This window comes from Salminus brasiliensis, chromosome 10 (genome assembly GCF_030463535.1).
Source record: "Salminus brasiliensis chromosome 10, fSalBra1.hap2, whole genome shotgun sequence".
Taxonomy (NCBI): domain Eukaryota; kingdom Metazoa; phylum Chordata; class Actinopteri; order Characiformes; family Bryconidae; genus Salminus; species Salminus brasiliensis.
In genome coordinates, this window is record NC_132887.1 from 32,645,147 (window position 1) to 32,667,366 (window position 22,220).

General features: G+C 40.4%; 1 protein-coding gene across 4 annotated transcripts in view; it reads right to left on the bottom strand.

Moving 5' to 3' along the window:
• Window positions 1-22,220, bottom strand: part of LOC140564424 (TOG array regulator of axonemal microtubules protein 1) — a 59,332-nt gene that overhangs the window by 23,374 nt on the left and 13,738 nt on the right. For 3 of the 4 annotated variants that reach the window (XM_072689869.1, XM_072689871.1, XM_072689873.1), the window contains exons 5-14: window positions 20,641-20,682; window positions 19,856-20,098; window positions 17,385-17,620; window positions 16,023-16,252; window positions 15,616-15,704; window positions 14,507-14,676; window positions 9,134-9,296; window positions 8,820-9,041; window positions 8,379-8,481; window positions 7,941-8,046 (exon numbers count right to left, since the gene is read on the bottom strand). In XM_072689869.1, the coding sequence (XP_072545970.1) occupies window positions 7,941-8,046; window positions 8,379-8,481; window positions 8,820-9,041; window positions 9,134-9,296; window positions 14,507-14,676; window positions 15,616-15,704; window positions 16,023-16,252; window positions 17,385-17,620; window positions 19,856-20,098; window positions 20,641-20,682 (1,604 nt within the window). The remainder of the gene's footprint in view (window positions 1-7,940; window positions 8,047-8,378; window positions 8,482-8,819; window positions 9,042-9,133; window positions 9,297-14,506; window positions 14,677-15,615; window positions 15,705-16,022; window positions 16,253-17,384; window positions 17,621-19,855; window positions 20,099-20,640; window positions 20,683-22,220) is intronic. The other variant, XM_072689870.1, reaches the window with a different exon arrangement.

Below are 22,220 nucleotides of genomic sequence, written 5' to 3' on the forward strand. Positions count from 1 at the left end.
TGTTTAGTGTGTGCACAAAACACAACTCGTGGCCAGGGACTCACAAGAGTCACCCCCCAGCAACTGGACCATTTCAGCACTGGCAAATTTATTTTGTAGAATTTACTCCAGCTGAAGGGGAAAAATACTTGCTGGTCTTGTGCATGTTCAGTATGTGGTCTGAGGCTTTTCCAACAGAAAAAACAGAATGGAGCAGCAGTCACAAAGGCGTTCCTGAGAGAAATCATCCCAAGATGGGGGCTGCCAAGCCGAGTTTCAAGTGACAACAGGACCCCATTCGTGCACACAGGTGAAAGCAGTGCTGCAGAGCCCAGCAGTGAGTCCGCTGCACGAAGGACCTGCGGAGAAGGAGGTGGAACCTACCAGGGTGGACAGACCGCATCACGTGCTGATGGTCACCCACACAGCTGTGAGGATTGAAGGACGAGCGACGTGGGTACATCACATGCACTGCAAGAGGGCACCACCGGTGGAGGACAGCGAAACACAGCACACCCAGTCTTAGGTCAGGACCTGTGCTATAGGGCGTTTTCAGCAATGCCGGCCACTATGGGCACTTGGGGACTGTCAAGAACACGGGGGTGGGGTGTGACTGTGTTTCTGCTCATCTACTGCGTCCGGATGGCAACAGCACAAACATATGCAACTGTCACTGTCCAATGGGAGACTGAGGGACCTGCCTCAGACATTGGACTTGCCAAGATGGGATGCAAACACCTAATCTACACATCCAGCGGGCGAGACTACCTGTGGAAACATGCATTTGACAACCCCCTGCGTCAAATGATCACAGCACATGTGAATAAGCCACAGGTGCTAAACTGTCGCATCATAAAAGTACCCAGCCATCTTTATAGCTATGCAGATTACCGGAAATATCTCTATGACCCCATTGCCCAGTCAGAGATCAAGAGTGGGGCCAACATAACACTAATAACACTACCAGAAGATGGCAATCAGCTGGGTATAAAAGTGACTGGAAGATGGAATGAAACTCTCCCTAGCGGCAACTACCAATGCTGCATTGAACGAGCAGGTGCTGATTATTGTGCTCCACTCTCCCTCATCGCTCTCCCCCCTGTACCAACGGATGAACAACTGCTGAAGGAAAGACTGCTAAATGCACAGGACGCAGAGGAAGAGGAAGTAGTGGCAGAAGACTTGGAACCAGGTTTCCAGGGCCGTAGCATGACTGAACAAGAAAGGTTAGCAATACAATGCCACCACAACAGAGCCTGCATGTCTGCGGTACTACACGTCAGGTCCGCTGAACAGCCACACTGCCTGGTATGTCAGCACGTCAGTTCCATGGGTCGTCATGCCACTTCGCCGAACTGACCTGGTCTATCACAACGTCACTCCCTCCATGTGCAATGTGATCAGCCAATCGACAACTTGCTCATCCCCAAAAGATCACAACCCGCCAAAAATTGTGCTTCACGTCTCGTCAAGCAAGGGAGAAACCTGCGCTTGCTCTTTAACTGGGACTCATAGTGTCGGATAGTCAAGATGTGACAGATACATCACGGATGGAGGCACCAAATGCAAGGGGAACACCACTAAATATGACTGTAAATGACTAAACCTCAGGGCACCAAAAATCTGTTATGGATCTGTGGGGATAAGGCCTATGGACAGCTCCCCAGGAACTGGACCGGCTGCTGCTATGCTGGGGCTGTTCTTCCCAGGTCCACGGTTTTCAGCCTACACAACGCCGAACAACCTCAAGCTTCTCACACAAGGATGAGGAGGTCACTTCAACAGACACACTACGGCCAGTATCGCCTGATGGAGTCATTCACCACACTCACAGGTACCATCGGGTGGTCACTTCTGCCCGGGATCGGAACAGCAGCGACTCTAATGAAGATCAAACCTGGCGTACGAACTCATGGTAACAGTGAATGACACTGCTGGGGCTGTAGGAGCTCTGAGACAAGAACAACAGGCCATACGAGCGGCCGTGGTACAGCATCGTATGGTGTTAGATTTACTCACAGCACACCAAGGGGGGGTCTGTAAAATGATAAATACTTCATGCTGTTTTTATCTTCCCGATTTCAGTACAAACATCACGGACTACATGAGCCACATGCGTAAAGCAGTGATTCCTCCGGACACTATGCAAGGGGGAAGGTGGGCATGGTTGTCAGCCCTATTAGGGCATGAGGTACTCAGATTGTGGTCGATGGTAGCTCCAATTGTAATGTTGATATTGACCATTTTGATTCTAGGCCCATGTTTTTTCTCCTTGGTGGGACGCTGTGTCTCAAAATCCATACAAGTACAAGCTGCAGCCCTTTTCTTAGAGACGTCCAATTCTGAGAATGATGGCCAATTTGAGGGCCTTAGAGAAATGTTTCATAATCAAGTTTAAATGATTTATTAAGAATAAAAGGGGGAAGTGTTATGGAAAATTATATTATAACCACATTATAATTTTATGTTGATTCATAATAGACTCATTTAAAATCCACTCATTCATTGTAATCATGCTTAGCCTGGTGATAGTGTGTGCTAACTATAATCATGTGTTGGCCTTGCAACTGCCTGCACGGCATATGTTAAATCGCCCTTCTCTTTCCATGAAACACTATTGTTTTTTCCTAGCATAGATTACAGCTGCATTGGGAGTGCACCTGACGTATTTACAGCCTATCTTGACCTGCTAGTAACCTCTCAACCCGGACAATGTGTCCTCTCAGGCGCCAGCACTCTGATCTATGGGTCACAGCGACCTGAACAATGTATCTCTTCAGACGTCGGTGTGGCACGCACACCCTCTCCTCCTCCCTTTTCTCAACTCCCTGAGATCCAAGTAATCTTAAAGGTTCATAATATGTAATAAGATCTCACAGGTACTCAGGAGCAAGGCCATGTAGGGCTTTGTATATTAATAGAAAAATTTTGTAGTCAATACGGAATTTAACTGGGAGCCAATGCAGTGCTGATGGAACAGGACTGATATGGCCATATTTTCTAGTTTTAGTACGGACGCTGGCTGCAACATTTTGAACTAGTTGAGGTTCCTGCTGGAACACCCTGACAATACATTACAATAACCTAGCCTTGAGATAATACAAGTGTGTACTAGCTCTACTCCATCCAGTAGAGATAAGAAATTTCTTAGTTTGACAATGTTCCAAAGATGTAGAAAGGCAGTCCTACTAATATTAGCTATATGTTGCTCAAATGATAGATCTAAATCGAATATGACGCCATACTTTAAACTGCTGGACCAGAAATAATGGAAATATGCCAAGTCTAACATTAAGTCTGACTAGTTTATTTCTAGTGTCTTTTGGACCTAAAAGGAGAACCCCGGTTTTGTTACTGTCAAAAAGAAGGAGGTTATGTGACATCCAGAGTTTTATATCCTTTAAACAGTACTCAATTTTCTTTCATCTAGAAACGTCAGTTTTGGCTGATATATAGAGCTGTGGGTCATCTGCATAATAATGGAAATTAACACCATGTCTGATTATAACTATGCCCAGATATACATGTTACAATAACATGTATATTGTAAATAATAGTGGACCTAAAATAGCTTTTGTGGAATTTGAGGATAAATCTTTTACTTTTACAAACTGGTAGTGTTCGGTTGGATATTTGAACAATGACCGGGCTTTTCCTGAACCATGTTCTTTGTCTAAGAGAATAGTCTGATCTATAGTGTCAAAAAACGGAGTTTGAATGGAGCTAATAATGAAACATAGCCTTAAACAGAGGCAAGAAGGAGACCGTTTGTAATCTTTACTAGGGCTGTCTCAGTGCTATGATGGGGTCTGAATACAGATAGGAATTTTTCTATCTAAGATATGTCATTCTTACTCCGGTATAAGCAGAGTTGTTGGGCCACAGCCTTTTCTATCTTGGATATAAATGTTAAGTTCGATTTGGGTCTGTAATTAGACAATACACTAGGATCAGGATTTGGTTTCTTGATTAAAGGTTTTATGACTGCTAATTTAAGGGTTTTGGGTACATACCCTAAGCTAATAGATGAATTAACTATTGTTTAAAGAGGTCTGATTATAATTGAAAGTATTTCTTTTAGTATTTTTGAGGGACTTGGGTCGAGTGTACAGGTGGTACAATTAATAATAATGTTTTCTATTTCTGCCTGTGGAAATGGGTAGAAGGCCTCCAGCCTTTGTTCTACAACTATGTTCTAAATCAGCTACACCAGTTGACTGCCATTATTGACTTAATGATGCAGACAGAATCTACGATTGATGCAAACGCCTTTGTTAATCGTCGGCTTTATCCAAATGAATATTAAAGTCTCCTACTATTATAACGTTGTGATTTAGATATGTTTGGGTTTTATTCAGGGCACAGACAGTTCTCTATACAGTAAAACCCGGGTGATTTGCTTCATAGCAAACAGCCAACAGGGTCGCAAGAAACATGTTGAAAAAAAAAAAAAAGCGCAAAATAACTGCCCATGAATTGAGGAAAATCAAGCGTGAAGCTGCCAAGATGCCATTTGCCACCAGTTTTGCCATATTTCAGAGCTGCAACGTTACTGGAGTATCAAAAAGCACAAGGTGTGCGATACTCAGGGACCTGGCCAAGGTAAGGAAGGCTGAAAAACAACCACCTTTGAACAAGAAACAAGGTTTTATGGACTGATGAAATGCGAGTGACACTTGATGGGCCAGATGGATGGGCCCGAGGCTGGATCTGTAAAGGGCAAAGAGCTCCACTCCTACTCAGACGCCAGCAAGGTGGAGGTGGGGTACTGGAATGGGCTGGGATCATCAAAGATGAACTTGTGGGACCTTTTCGGGTTGAGGATGGAGTGAAGCTCAACTCCCAGACCTACTGCCAGTTTCTGGAATACACCTTCAAGCAGTGGTACAGAAAGAAGTTGGTATCGTTCAAGAAAAACATGATTTTCATGCAGGACAATGCTCCATCACATGCATCCAAATACTCCACAGAGTGGCTGGCCAGTAAGGGTCTAAAAGAAAAAATGATGACATGGCCCCCTTGTTCACCTGATCTGAACCCCATAGAGAACCTGTGGTCCCTCATAAAATGTGAGATCTACAGGGAGGGAAAACAGTACACCTCTCTGAACAGTGTCTGGGAAGCTGTGGTGTCTGCTGCACGCAATGTTGTTCATAAACAGATCAAGCAACTGACAGAATCTATGGATGGAAGGCTTTTGACTGTCATCGTAAAGAAAGGTGGCTATATTGGTCTTTGGTTTTGTTTTTGAATGTCAGAAATGTTTATTTCTAAATTTTGTGTTGTTATATTGGTTTACCTGGTGAAAATAAACAAGTGAGATGGGTATTTATTTGTTTTTAATAAGTTGCCTAATAATTCTGCACAGTAATAGTTACCTGCACAAACAGATATCCTCCTAAGATAGCCAAATCTAAAAAAAAAAAAAAAAAAAAACACTCCAACTTCCAAAAATATTAAGCTTTGATATTTATGAATCTTTTAGGTTGATTGAGAACAGTTGTTGTTCAATAATAAAAAGAATCCTCTCAAATACAACTTGCCTAATAATTCTGCACACACTGTATTAAATTGGCTTTATCTCTCTCTACACAGAGTAAGCATTTCTACTACATATTTCTGAACTGCAAATTGGTCACCAGGAAATCTCAAAGAAACTACTCTCTTCTTACAGACTGAATGAGACAATTACAATATTGTAAAAGTTGTTTTGAGAGCTAGACCTTCCTTTTAATTCATGGATCACAGTGCCAGCTTTCACCTGACTTTCCATGGTTGTAATTCCTTGGTCTCAAGATGAAAGCCATTAGCGCATTCTAAACGCATTCTCAAACTCACTTTCAGAAATCCAACCTTAAATGTTCATGAATCGACGGACACCTCCAGCAGGTAAACTGGTGAAATACAGACATTTGTGAATCCATGCAAAAAAAATACTCTACAAAAGTTGACCAAAGATCATGAAGGTAATTACATTATTTTATTTGATATACCCAATCCCACCTATCTTTAGTTGCTAAAGCTAATTGGTGGAAGTAATTTGATACCCACCATAATGAAGGACACTATACAGTGAAACTGTCACACAACAGTGATACTGCTGTAACATGGACCCAAGAAACAAAAATATTTGCATATGGCAACCAAGTTGACTGATGTCCAAAGTGTTATTGATCAAAGTAGGATTGTTGTATTGTATTAGTTTTTTCATACATCTACTTATATATGTTACACTGTTATTCCTTATCCCCTAACCATGGCATACTGTTTTTTCTTGTATAACTGCATGTTAAATGTTTCTTTTTGTATTCCTCTTAAAATGTATGACTAATAGTAATCTTTTACATACTTCTATTAGGATGAAAACACTGTCATTTCGCTACAAAGATTCTACCTAGGAAGTAGGGTTGCAATATTATGGGAATTTTGTTGGGAAATTATGGGAATTAACGGGAATAAAATGAGAATATTTAAAGCTAAATATTAGAAACTTAAATCTAGTTGGTCAAAAATATACCAAAGCACAATCTTGGCAAAAATAATTAGATTCATCCGAAACAGTTGAAACAGCTGTTTCCTTAATCCTAGGCACATGGCACATTACACACTGAAGGGCTAATGAGACCACACCCTTTGCATGCACTGTTCATCCCATCACCACATGTACAGCATATATTCTAGAAACCTGACACTCACCCCTAGCACCACTAGAGAATACACTTAATTTAACTTGATATTAGCAATGATTAAGTATTCATTCTTGGTTACAGAAAAAATGTAGGTAGCTAGCCTGTGCTAGCATTGGTAAGCGAACCTCTTGCTAGCCTGCTAGCCTTGGTAAACTAGTCTCAAATGAAATGGCTCACAGTTGCTTGCTATTTACCAGATAGCAAGCAACTGTGAGATTACACTTAACTTAATCGTTGCTTGAACATTTCAGTGCTATCACGGTCAAATATGAACCTCGTCAAAATATTACCTGACTTTAGGTAGTCCTATGGTCAACAAACAAATGTGTGCTTTTAGTAGTGGTGTCAAGTTTCTAGAAATCATCTGGATATATGCTGTGAATGTGATGGAGGAATGAACAGTGAATGCCGGGGGTGTTGTCTCAATAGCCCCCGGCAGTGTGTATCTGTCGTGTGCCTGGGATTGAGGAGCAGCTTTGCAATTCAACTGTTTTGAATCTGAACAATGCTCACACTTTGAAAAGTGTGTGTATGTGTGTGGTGTGTGAAGAAGCAGTGAGAGGCCTGTTTGTGATAATGAGAAATATTGTGAGAATATCTGTTGTCTTCTGTGCTATATATTTGATGTGTGTGTATTTCTAACTTTGGCCCAACTCTGGTCTTTTCTAAGTAATTGTAATGTGTACAGAAAGGGGTGAAGAACATGATTAGACAGTTTTAGGTTGAGTTTCTAAAAATGCTTCGGATTTCGTCTCTTTTTAACTGAGAAATAAGGTAGATATTAAACATGTTTTGGGGGGGGGGGGGGGGGGGGGGTGCTTTCTGTTTCACTTTCCTTTAATTTTCCCTTTCCTGCAATGAAGAACCTGCATGCATACCCCTGGCTAATAAACAGAACAAAATAAATAGTAAAAGTAAATAAGAATAACTCAAAACTAAGCAAAATAAAAACTAGTTTTTGCTAAGGTTTAATTTATATAATTTATTATCCCAGTTATTGTGTGTACACAACTTATTAATTTTATATTATATATTATAAAATATTCTTATATTGAGCGAGTTGTTCTGTGTGTGTTTTCTCACAAATTGGTCAAAATTCAGCAACCCCAGAGTAGGAGTCTCCATTTTGAGTGAGACTCGTATCATATGGCACCCATTATCTTAGGAGTTCCCTTCTTCAATCTTGCAGTGTTCAAAATTAATTAAAAAACCTAAATACAGGTACAGTTTTAGTTTAACATTCATGAAAGTCAAAAGAAGGTTGTGGCTCACCTCTTGAATGAGAACAAAGCAGACATCATGAAGCCTGCTAATAAGCACATCAGAGTGATACTGGACTAAACTACGCAGAAAAGTCAGGCCCTCAATTTTCTTCTCCCTAAATGAAGACATCAGATAAATGTATACTGGATACACTGGAAAAGCAAAAGGTCCTTATAACTCCAACATACCAAGTCCGATGTAGAAGGGCCCAAATCAGCATAATTGAGTTAATTGCCAGGTTTAGTTGGTATGCTGTTCTTTGGTATTATGAATTTAAAATGAAAATATAAAGAAACGCTATATTACCTGATAACTAGGTTAAGTGATTTGTCATTTTGATGAATATATGCCTATATGTTTATGTTATGGCTGATTGTGCATGTTGTGGTATATGTTATTAATTGGCTTCAAGAGTCAGTTTTGTAGGTTGCACAGTTTCAGACTCACCAGTCATCGGAGTTAAGCAGTCTAAAGCTCTGAGTAAGGGCAAAGTCCGGTTTTGAGAATGGACGCAGCTCACGCTGCTCATGAGGGTCCTTCTTGGGGGTACCTGGTGTGAATTAATCTAGTTATATATAAAAAGTATTTTTACTTTGGTTTAAGATGTGACCATAAAATTATGAACCATATAATGTGACCATTTGTTACTCTATATCAAACAAGGTTCTGTTTGAATTAACGTTTTTTTTGGTAAAATATCTCTCCATGTTCTCATCATAAAATTAGATAATGCCAAGAGATTCAAGAAGAGCAGACAAAACAACTATACAAGATGTATATTGCATCATTCAATTGCACAGTCTAATCTGATTACTGTAAATTTTAACCTTCAAATCATAGAAAATGACTTGCTAGAAAAGTCACCACACATTACAGAATAGTACTCACCAGATCTGTTAGAAAGAGATGGGCGCGCTCTATTTAGACTGATAGCCCTTCTACGACATGGCAGTGTGTGTCTGGTAGGTAGGGCTGTGGGCGGACTGGGCTGATGGTGTGGAGCAAAACATTTAACCGGACTTTGAGGTGCCTGCAAACTGGTGGGGCTTGAGTCATCTGTGACGGCTCCAGTCTTAGTTGAGGCTAGAACACTACCACTTTGTTGCAAATCTAGGAAAAAGGAGGGAAAAAAAGGCAATGACGACTCAATCTGTTTGAGTCTCTCAGTCTCTCTGCTTGTCATGTTAAGGACGAATAGTTACCTTTTAGAGGTGTTAATTCATTAGAGTTCACGTCGGACATGGTGTGCGTTAAGTGCTGCACTTCTTCCATTCTGTCCTGATGTTCCATTTGCTCATTCTGCATGGACTGGGCTTCTTGCGGATTTATCTTACCCCTTGCTAATCTGGACAGTTTTAGTTTCTCCTGCAAATATAAAACCTTAAAACTTCAATTTAAATCTGTGTATACAATTAGTTTTACAAAATAAGCCTGTTCACATCCTAGTAGGAGATGTGTAATTTAATTTAGAATCAATCTTATCAACAGCCTAAATCAATTAAAACATGACATCTAGCAACATCGGATTTATTATTTATATGCAGTATAATGATTTTAAACAATTTTGAACATTTCCACCTTTTTTTACAACCTATACCTTTTTCCAAAAGTTTCTGAAAAAGCTTCTCATCACAGTCATGCATTATCTGCCTGACATGTACGAAGTCGTGTGTCCTCACATCAGTGTAGGCAGGCGCCTTCCTACCGAACACTATGTCTGCTTTGAGACCACTACTCATGCGCAGCTAACCTCCACTGCCCTGCTCTCCACCATGGATGAGCTACTCACACTGCATACAGAAGAGGTGAGGAGAGCCTTGATGCACTCAACTCGGAAAGCCCAGATGGTATCCCAGGAGTCCTAAAAGCGTGTGCCAACCACTGGGCAGACATCTTTACCATCTCCCTGGAACCTGATACCATTCCTGCCTGCCTTAAAGCCACAACCATCAGCCCAGTTCCAATGAAACCCACCATTTCTTGCCTGAATGTCTACTGTCCTATCACTCTTTCACCTATTGTGATGAAGTGCTCTGAGGGGCTGATTTTGGCTGACATAGGGAGCGGCCTTCCTAGCACTCTGGGACCACCTAGAAGGAACAAACATCTACATCAGAAAGCGGTTTCTTCAGCTTTGCCTTTAACACAATAATTCTTGTCCAGACTGGTCTCCAAACTCAACACTCTGTATGTATCATGGTTTTCCTCACTGGCAGACCACCGCACCCTCATACTCAGAACTGGATGCCCACAAGGCTGCATTCTCTCACCAATGCTTTACACTCTGTACACTGTGCTTTGCCAAACACAGCTCCAACACAATCAAGTTTGCAGATGACCACAGTAATCTGCAACATCACCAATGATGATGAGGGACATCATACAGGGAGAAAGTGAAGCTCCTTGCAGAGTAGTGCACTGACAACATCTCTCTCACGGTCAGGAAAACCAAGAAGCTGAATGTAGACTTCAGGAGTTCTGTACATAGCCCTAAGCATTAAGGAGATGGCTGTGGAGAGAGTGAGCAGCTTGTGCTGCTGAAAGTGGTGAAAACCGCCCACTACAGTCCATCCAGTGGTGAAGACTGCTCACTGCAGTTCATCACTACAGCTGACCCCCCCCCCCTCACCCATATAGGACCTCTACAACAAGAGATGTTGGAGGACAGCCATCAGCATGTCCCCTGACCCCAGTTACTTCCCCTGCAGGAACAGGAACACCAGATTCAAGATCAGGTTGAACTGGTCTCTCCCTCTCTCTCTCTTTCTTTCTCTCTCTCTCTCTCACACACACACACACACACACACACACACACACACACACACACACACACACACACCGACCTCAACCTGTTTTACTCCTCATTTACATGAGAAGCAGCACAAGCTGCTCACACTCTCCACCACCCAGTCTTATGCACCCATTTGCACATGCATATTTACTGTCTTTGTACTTATTGTTTATGTATTGTCTCATGTTTTGGCTAATAACCTTTCACTATTGTACGTACTACCTATTCTGCACTAGAAACGTAGCCTAATAGTGTTTCAATTCAGTTTCGTTGAACTGAATTGAATACAGAACCCTTAAACCCTTAAAGAATCTAACACTAGACAGCTCAGATATCTGCAAAAAATATTATACTTGTCTACAATAAACTGTCTCTGTTTTTCCATTTATGATCACCTCCAGGACCTCTACCAGTCTGGCTTTGTTTTGATCTCTCTGTAGCCTTTAAACAATTGACCCCAAGATCCTTCCTCTGTTCTTGCCAATCTTGGAATCACAGGCAGTAGTTTGCATTCAACTTAGAGAGATGCTCTTTGCAGACATCTGCTTTCACATCTGATCTACACAGACTTTCCACCCACAAGGCTCAGTCCTCTTCAGTTTTTACTTCATATTCGCTGTCTTGGTGCAGTAATATCTTTCATCTATCCATCTTTCTTTCCAAACTTCTGACACCCAGGTGCCTACTCATATGTACAGCTGTGGTTGTGGTTGACAGCCTATCACCTGATGCTTAACCCCAATAACCCTACATCCCTGGTACAGATCCTTGCAGTGATCTTGCCATCCCCATAAAGAATATCCCGGTCCCTCCAGCTGCAGAAGTGCAAAGGCTATGCGTAGCTGTGAATGACCAGTGATTGGCTTATGCTGCAAACCTGACCTGGTCAAGCAGAAGTCTCCTCTACGACATCTGGAGAATACAATCCTTTCTTTCTAATGAAGCCACCCAGGTGCTTGTTCAATCTTTTGTGTCTCAAGGCTTGCCTACTGCAACTCAACTGCACTTGTTCTCCTTTATACTACACACAAATCTTTTAGCCATGTTGCCTCTAACAATAGGCATATTATAATAACAGAGAAATCAGCGAAATGTAACAATATGTCCTAATATGACCTAAAATGAGAACCTCTGCTTTGTCAATGCTTAGAACCAGGAAGCTATGTAACCTCCAGCATTTGTATTTTACACAATTATCTTCTTGAAATGTTTTTATAAATCTATATATTGTAGGTGATGCATCTGCACAAAACAGTCAGTATATACACACCTTTTCTGAAAGGGCCCAGACGGGATAGAGGTTCACCTTCCAACAGGACAATGACCCAAAGCATACTGCTTAAGCAGCACTCGACTGGTTTAAGAGGAAATGTGTGAATCTATTGGAATGGACTGGTCAAAGCCCAGACCTTAATCCATTTAAGAATCTGTGGTCAGACTTGAAGATTGCTGTTCACCATCGGAAGCCATCTAACTTGAAGGAACTAGAGCAGTTTTGCCTTGAGAAATGGGCAAACTCCTAGAGACTTATCCAAAGCGACTTGCAGCTGTAATTGCCACAAAGTACTGAAGTTTTCTGCTATTTGTTGTTTGCTTCAGAATTAAAAAAAATCCAAACCCTCAAATAATTAATTCCAGGTTGAGATAAAATATAAAAAATGCCAATGGGGTCAATACGTTTGAAAGGCACTGCATGTTCAGTTGTGCATCATCTGAATTACATTGGAAGTAAACACCACATTTGCTAAAACTGTGCCTAGGTGCAACATGTATAGGGTAACGCTCCTAAGATATAGCCTTACAGGATTCTATGTTCCTGCGATTCAAACTATGTTTTCTAATCTTTCCAGGAGAACACTGTGATCTATCGCATCAAGATCTTAGATAAAAACAGGTCTGTAATTACAGTGTGTGCAGAATTATTAGGCAAGTTGTATTTGAGAGGATTCTTTTTATTATTGAACAACAACTATGTTCTCAATCAACCCAAAAGACTGGAGTGTTTTATTTTTTTGATTTGGCTATCTTAGGAGGATATCTGTTTGTGCAGGTAACTATTACTGTGCAGAATTATTAGGCAACTTAATAAAAAACAAATATATACACATCTCACTTGTTTATTTTCACCAGGTAAACCAATATAACACAAAACTTAAACATTTCTGACATTCAAAAACAAAACCAAAAACAAATCAGTGACCAATATAGCCACCTTTCTTTACGATGACAGTCAAAAGCCTTCCATCCATAGATTCTGTCAGTTGCTTGATCTGTTCAACATTGCGTGCAGCAGACACCACAGCCTCCCAGACACTGTTCAGAGAGGTGTACTGTTTTCCCTCCCTGTAGATCTCACATTTTATGAGGGACCACAGGTTCTCTATGGGGTTCAGATGAGGTAAACAAGGGGCCATGTCATCATTTTTTCTTCTTTTAGACCCTTACTGGCCAGCCACGCTGTGGAGTATTTGGATGCATGTGATGGAGCATTGTCCTGCATGAAAATCATGTTTTTCTTGAACGATACCGACTTCTTTCTGTACCACTGCTTGAAGGTGTCTTCCAAAAACTGGCAGTAGGTCTGGGAGTTGAGCTTCACTCCATCCTCAACCCGAAAAGGTCCCACAAGTTCATCTTTGATGATCCCAGCCCATACCAGTACCCCACCTCCACCTTGCTGGCGTCTGAGTCGGAGTGGAGCTCTCTGCCCTTTACTGATCCAGCCTCGGGCCCATTCATCTGGCCCATCAAGAGTCACTCGCATTTCATCAGTCCATAAAACTTTAGAAAAATCAGTCTTAAGATATTTCTTGGCCTAGTCTTGACGTTTTATCTTATGTTTCTTGTTCAAAGGTGGTCGTTTTTCAGCCTTCTAAGGAAGGCTTGGCCATGTCCCAGAGTATTGCACACCTTGTGCTTTCTGAAACTCCAGTAACGTTGCAGCTCTGAAATATGGCAAAACTGGTGGCAAATGGCATCTTGGCAGCTTCACGCTTGATTTTCCTCAATTCATGGGGAGTTATTTTGCGCCTTTTTTTTAACACATTTCTTGCGACCCTGTTGGCTATTTGCCAATGCTTGATTGTTCGGTGATCACGCTTCAAAAGTTTGGCGATTTCAAGACTGCTGCATCCCTCTGCAAGGCATCTCACAATTTTTGACTTTTCAGAGTCCGTCAAATCTCTCTTCTGACCCATTTTGCCAAAGGAAAAGAAGTTGCCTAATAATTAAGCACACCTTATATAGGGTGTTAACGTCATTAGACCGAGATGCACGTCACCTGATTTACTTGATTGGTAGTTGGCTTTCAAGCCTATGGAGCTTGGAGTAGAACAACATGTATAAAAAGGATGATGTGATCAAAATACTCATTTGCCTAATAATTCTGGACACAGAATTATTTAGTTTAGTCAATATTAAATATTTAGTCAATATTTAGTTTATTGTTTAAAGGTTTAATAACTGGTAGTTTAAAGCTTTAGGTCCATGATCAAGGCTAAATGATCTGTTAACTTATCTGTTGTATTACCACTTAAAATCCAATCTAGTGGTTTCAAAGTAGTTTCGAAAATGCATCCAGTGCATTGTTGCATTGTTTCATCATCATTAGGTCAGATGTTTGTTGAAATATTGCTAATTAATGCCCAGATTCAAAGCTAAATCCAGGGTATGATAACAGTAATGTGAAGGCCCTTATATTTTGGGTAATGCAGACAGAATCTAATATTGATCTTAATGGCTTGACAGGGCAACAAGCAAAAAAAAAAAAAAGATGGTCACTCACCATGGACTCCTTTGCCTTTGTGCTCTCATCTGAATCAGTATTGCTGATAGAAAGAGCATACCCATATACCCCAGCTGGAGACTTCCAGAGAACTTTGCTCATGGAGTCCTCCTGCTCATCACATGCTGCCACAACAGAATGGGTGGGAAAGACTATGGAATCAAAAACACCTAAACAAGGAAGAAAGAAATAGTTGGATTTAAGTGCAAAAATAGTCACCCTTTCATGTTCAAGGTGGTAGTAACTTTAGGTCTCATTCGCTGCGTGCGTGTATGCTTTGATACACTTCTCACGATGGCCTTTAGCATGCCCAAATGCAAAATGGTCAGGCATGTCCGCGAGTAGGCCTGTGTTATTGGTGTGGTTTTACGACCCCAAGCCAAATCTTTGGGAATACAACAGCAACAACAGTCCTGGTAGATAAAGGGAAGGCATTAAATTATTGTGCTATCTCTCTCTCTCTCTCTCTCTCTCTCTCTCTCTCTTTCACGTCACGCTCTTTCTCTCTTACTTTCTTGTTGAAATCTCTTTCGCTCTTTGCCTCATCCTTCTTAAAGAACCGCAACCCCCACTCCTTTGTTCCCAACAAGAGTATTTAGCGAGACTGGGAATATTTATGACAAGGAGCCATCTCACAGGAGCACATGCAGAACAGTTGTTGATTTTTATTTATACAGATGGTTTGAGTCAGTGTTTAATAAATGCTAAATTCAGAAATGTTGTGCATCCATGCAAATAAAGCGAAAAACTAGATATCGACCAAAAACAAATAAAAAAACACGATCCCCCGCACCACATATCTGCCATCGTCTGACCCTAACCTCTAAACATCAGCTATAGAAAAACCCATATCGTGAACTTACACACGCAGGGTGACTAATTTTATGTCAGTCTTACCTGTTTGACATATATAACTACATATGAAAACACAACAGACAGATTACACTAATTTGCTTGACTTGCTAATTTACCTTAGCATGGACTTGCTAATTTAAAAGCATTGACATGCTCCTGGGTCTAAAAGGTCTAAAATGTAGAGGCACCACTATAAATATAAATAAAGAGCTTGTATGCAAATCATTTATCACCTGCAGGACATTTCAGCATACCTTGAGAAACCGCTTCAATGCAGGAGGGAGCCTTCTGTTTTGCTGATGACACTCTAGCAATTTGTGTTTTTGCTGCAGAGTTCCCAGAACTGCAATATGAAATTTAACATATTTAAATGATTAAATGTCTTCCAAATCACTTACAGAAAATACATGCTCTGTGTTGCACACACATTGTGGGTGTAGTAGATTAATAATCTAAATCCAAATTCAAAAGATTGTCATTCAAGAAATCTCTTAAGAGAACTGTAATCTGACAAATTTGATACAGACTGATATTGATCCCTACTATGTAATTTTGTTATGTCTACCACTTCAGTACAATTATGACTATTCCTAGACTGAAAGAAATGTCTGTAGATCAGAAATCAAAATAAATGTAAAGGAAAAACCAAACCAAAACCTACCTGCTCTTGGTACTGTTGATGATGGGAGTGGGAGGGTAACAGAGGCTGGAAAGGTTACTCTCGTTCAAGTGGCTGATCATAGACGGTGATGTGTGAGAGGATGAATCTAGAGTCGGCTCAAGCCGAACTGCTGAGTCAGGACTGTCTGGGTCTGGCTCAGAGCCACTCAGACTCACTTTTGCCCGCTTCTTAGCTGCACTGTTACGCAAGGAGCGCAAGGAGTTCTTCATCTAAAAAGAAACAATTCATATATGGGTATGTATGTGTATAGATTCTGGTTACGAGCCTCTACACAGTGACTAAGCCTTCAGGTCTAGAGAAAGTGCAAGCCACTCCATTTGAGGTACCCCAGTCTCCAGCAGCCGTACCCTAATGATGCGATCTCGATGAGTTGGAGCATTATCATTAATGAAAATGAAATTAGGCCTGTGTTGTTTATGCGGAGGCACAATGATTTGATTAATGATGTTATTCAAGTAGTATGGGCAACTGCACTGTACTCTCCTTGACATCTCAAACATCGTTGATGGCCATCATTTCTGCTCAGCGTGAATCGACTTTTATCAGTGAACAGCACCGAGGCCCACTGGTCCCTTGTCCAGTGTAAGAGCTCCCTGGCCTATGCAAGACGATGACACAGGTCTTCTAGCACGCAGACCACGTTGATGTTAATGGTTTCGAATGGTCTAACGTGACACTTGGGTGCTTCTCACCTCCCTTAAATGTGCATGAAGTTGTGTGGCATTCATCATCCGGTTCCGCAGGGCACTGTTCACAATGAAGCGGTCATCAGTGTGGAATGTGGCCAAAGGACGGGCACTTCTATGCCTTTCTGTGACTCTTCCAGTCTGTCTGTATCGACCTGCTGATGACACTCTGTGACACTCTAAGCTCAGTGGCCAGAGAACATCCTGTTTGAAGCCTCGCAATGGTTGATCAACTGTTAGGTGTCGTCTTGGTCTCATGATGTCAAAATGTGAACAGCATGATGAGGAGGACTGTTTGAATACCAATTGTAACTGAACCAGAAAATTTACTGGTAGATTAATGAATCAAACAGCTGCTGTGAATTTTGCCATTAAACTCCTTGTTAAAGAACAGCAAGAATGTGCATTCAAAGGTTTAGAGAAGGTCATATTAAGTTATTTACTTATTAACCTGTAAAGAGTATACACACACACACACACACACACACACAATCCTTGCCCCCCCCCCCCCCCCCCCCCCCCCCCCATCAAGCACATGTAAATACAGCAGATATGCAATATAATAAAATAGAAAAATAAAAATAAAAGTTCTGGTACTATGTCTAATGTTTTTTATGTCTAAAGAAATGTAAATATAAAACAATTTGCTGATCACCTCCTCTCTGTCCACTGGCTCCTCATCTTGATCCTGCAGGGTCATGAGGGACAGGTCCAAGTAAAACCTCTGGCCAGATTGATTTTGCCAGGAGTCCTGCCAATACTGCTGTGTGACTGGAAAAGTTGCTGAAGACCTGGCTATATTCAGGGTCTGACGAAAGGATGAAGCTGAAGTTGTGCTTGCTTGAGAGGTGCGAATAGGCAGTGGAGAACATCTGCTGGAGCTAAGCTCACCTGCATGAAGATATTAGTATACATTTATTTTGTCTCAAACTGACATTTTAGTGTTCAGAGAAAGCAAATACACAAGCATCAAGTAACTGCTCATTTTAAACCTATAAGATTAAGCAGGAGCAAGCAAATCCAGAATAATGCAGTATTATTTTGTTTGGGCACATTTTTTATTTGTAACCTGTTAAGTTTAGTTACATTAGTCAGTAGCCAGTAAACAATTAGGTAACATCAACCAGCAAGTTTTTTGCAGATGATCCATTTATTTACTATCTCTAAGAAAAGGGGATTATATCTTCAAAAGAAACTTTGAATCTTGAAAATTAAAAAAAAAAAAAAAAGTCAAAAGTCATTCTGAAGCATGTGATGCTCCCTCTACCATTCGGTTACACCCTGCAGTTATGGCAACTGAAATCATTCAACACAGTGCTTCTCAACTTCAATAGGGCTGTGGTATAGGAATGGAGATGTAGGGCTGCTGAGCCTGAAGCTGCTTTTGTTGGTCCTGACACAGAATAATTTAGCATAAATAGCTGCTAAAAGATTTGCCTGCATTAATATTAAATAACTAACGTTACCCTTTTTCACTATGGACTAAACTAAAAGAATAATTTCCAACACTCACAGACTACACCCACCCTTCTTAGTGTAAAATTGGATGACCTACGGTCACCCTTTACTTTCTTTCTCCTGTCTATGTTTTCTTTCTTTGTGTTTCTGGAAACCAGATTTTTCTAATGAATGCAACAAAGTGCGTCACTCTAACTACTTCATGTCATTAGGCAGGGGGTGGCAAATCAAGCAATGCTTCGTCTGTTTTACTGTTTTAACAAAGCAAAATAAAATATTCTATGAATGATAAAGTTTAATCATTCAGTATTGGAATAAATATATATATATATATATATTTTTATAAGTTCCAAAACATTTTTAGGGCCCCTGTCAACCACAGGTCTTTAGACTTGTCCTAACCTTTTCCCCCAAAACGGCACTCCTGTGCATGATCATCTCATTGTCTGATCATGACCGGGATGAGGTCAGGAATGAGGGAGTCTCTGCTAAAGGGCCATAGCGGTCAGATGACTTGGTGAGTTGAACAAGACTATGAAAGGAAGGTTGTGCAAGCAAGAGAAAACCCTTGATTTTAATAGAAACAGTGAATAAGCTGATGTCTCAATACTTCTGTCCATTTAGTGTGTCAAATTTTTTGAGGCCTATACTTCGGTCAACAGCTTCGATTTTGGACTTCGACCAAGTGGAAATGCGAACATATGAGACCCAATATTTATATATAAAGTACCCCTGCTTTAGTGTCTGGAGTTGTGAAAATGACTCTTCCTTGGTCACTACCATGCACATCTGCATCAGGTAACTTTTCATATCTTTTAGTCTCGGAGACCTGAAATTCATATTCAAGCCCACTCTTCTTTGTAGAACTGCCTTAATTCAAAGACTGGTTTTCAAACATAAACTGCTTATGAGAGATTTACCAATGTTTCTATATTTCTCAAATTGTAGATCATTTATCTCACTGTGGTTTCAGCAGCTTTGATTCAAAAGCTCCTTGTGACAACTCTGTGGCAACTTAATTAATGTGAATGCAAACATTCATCTCACTAAGTGGGCTATTTTCACATGGGTGATCTGTAAAAGGGCTCAAGAAAGTCCGAAAAGGATCAAATACAAAAAAAAAAAAAGTATTTTTTGTGGATACTGTAAATGCATCAGCATAGCCTATGTCCTTGGTGATAATTTTTAACTAGTTGAATGTTTACAAATGCTTTAAAAAAAGAACCCGGGGCCAGTGAGAAGATTATTGGACTGAAATATGGTCAAAGACAATCCTAAAGGAAAAAGAACATTCACTTTTCTCATGACTACCTTGCCACACACAATACACATATACACAAAGTAACAACATTCCAGAACATTGTCATAGACAAATTAATTCTTCATCCCACTAAAAAGATTTAATGCCACAATAAGCCTGGTAGCCCAGTTGTCTTGTGCATGTCAGAGAAAACATGTGTGACTGCACCACTGATTATTGCTCTGTATTTAGTACATCTACTCCCAGGTTCTGTTAAGTCATTAGTAGTAGGCTAACGTGGCTGCTTCAGTGTTGGGTATGCAAGAGAGGAACTGCATATTTAATTCTTAAGTAAGCATGCTTCTTAAAGCACTTTATAGGATTTAGTATTGAATACTTGCAAATACTTCATTAATTTAAATTCTCACCAGTATTGTCTTTCCATGGGCTTGGGTCTCTTATCTCTTGCTTGTTAGGCCATGTGTTGGACATGGTGAGTGAGGACTTGTCATGGCATCTACGAGGGAGGGTGGAAGTCAACTGAACAACCGGTGGAGTAGCCAGAGGGCAGGAAGGTAGCAGGGAGGACCCAGAGAGAGGTGAATTAGAAGGGAGAGAAAAGGTGCGTCCTACATTGTTACCAGACAGCAACTGGATGGGCTTGGGAAAACCTGGAATAGAGGCAAGCATCTATTCTCAACACAGCAAAGCACAAGCTATTCATTTAAATCATACAGAGAATCATTGGCACCCTGGTGAAGATGAGCAGGGAATAAGCTATGGAAGCATCCCATTACTCCATTCACTTTTGTGCATCTTCCCATTAATACATTTATATGAGATAGAATGGCATTTACCAGTGCATGCAGGATAAACTGTGTTTAGGGTCGTAGCATACTTGCTTTTTTAGGCAGAACAAATCCTGCACCTACAATCGTGAGCAAAAGGCATAATAGTCTTCACTAACAATGCTGCACGTTACAGAGAGTACAGTGAGTACAGTGGGGCAAAAAAGTATTTAGTCAGCCACTGACTGTGCAAGTTCTCCAACTTATACAGTCCTAACTGTACTTATAGGTACACTTCAACTATGAGAGAAGAAAGAAACCAGGAAATTACATTGAAGGATTTTAAAATAATGTATTTGTAAATTATGGTGGAAAATAAGTATTTGGTCACCCACAAACAAGCAAGATTTCTGGCTTTCACACACCTGTAACTTCTTTGAGAAGCTCTTCTGTCCTCCACTCGTTACCTGTATAAATGATACCTGTTTGACCTCGTTATCGTAAAAAGTAACAAAGGCTACCATCAGTAACACTACGCCAAGAGGGACTCAAATCCTGAGCTCATTCAACAGAGTTTCAGATGTTGCATTGTTTAGTTCAAGTTTAAGAGGCTTCATAGCGGTTTCAACTACATAAAACATAGTAAAGTGAACTTGTTCATCCAAGACCATGGTACAACAAAACACAACAATACTTCTATGTAAGATTACATATAATTTATATGAAAGATCAGTTGATCACACGGCTATACCAGGGCTGCAGGGCAGGGACTAAACCAACAAATAAATGGATGAATAAGCCATAAAACCATTTGTCACGGGCAATGTATGAACACCAGCAAAAATGGTTGAGATATCATGCTTTGTATGGATACAAAAAAGATAATGCACCACCATGTGTAATGGTTGCGCCAACACATACCATGGTTAAGGAGGTAGCCTATGTGTAACTATGTTATGAGCAATCACAAACCATTTTGTATGCTATTTACTTTCTTTTTTTCACCAATACAAATTCAGCACATCATACATTCAACTATCACAAGAGCTAATGTCCCAATGCGTGTGTCTGGAGAATTTAATGATGCTGCTGAAAAAAAGACAGGTCTCTGAATCTGTTTAAAGCTTTTTCTCCACTAGGACATTTATACCAATTCAACTCACTATCCTGTATAAGGCCAATGCTTAGAGACAGACCACTAGGACAGTAACATCACTAGAGGCTGCAAAATTACAGAAAGAGAGCACTGAGGGTATAAAATGGGACATCTTTTTTTTTAACTAATTAAGATGCTGATCTCACATCACAAATTACACATTAACTTCTGTGTGAACTTTGTTGTACCCCTTAAGACCCCTAAATGCGTCCTCAATACTGAAACCATACACTGGAGACCAAAATGGAACATAAGAATATTCAATTTGATAATTGCTTCACTGTCCTCTACACTGTCTTTACAGCTAAACACAATCTTACTGGACAATCCACTTACAAGTACCAGCAATTAACACATTCTCAATATCAAATTGTCTTCTTTTCTATCATTCTATTTTCTTTTGTGTATTTCTAAACACAGACAATAATAGCCATCACAATATATCACAATATACACACCATAGACAAGGCAAATACAGTATTTTTGATGTTTTCATATTCATCTGACCTCTTTAAAAAAAAAAAGAAAAAAAAAAAGGGGGTTACAATCAAAGTTCACTTCAATCAATACACATCTCACTTTCAAACGTCCGGACTTCAAAGGTTTGCAACTTATTTTTGTGCCAAATACATAGAATATTAAAATAAATAATTTTGTATATAATAAAGACTAAAGGGTTTGTTTGGCCCCACAAAATTAGCGAGTGCAGAGTTAGAATAGAATCTTTTTTACTGTCTCTCAGAGCCGCTGGTTAACAACACATCCTCTTATCTCGTAATCATGAGAAAACACCAGTGGTAGTTTTTTTCTAAATCAAATAGATGCAAAAACAGCCCTTGATTAATGCGC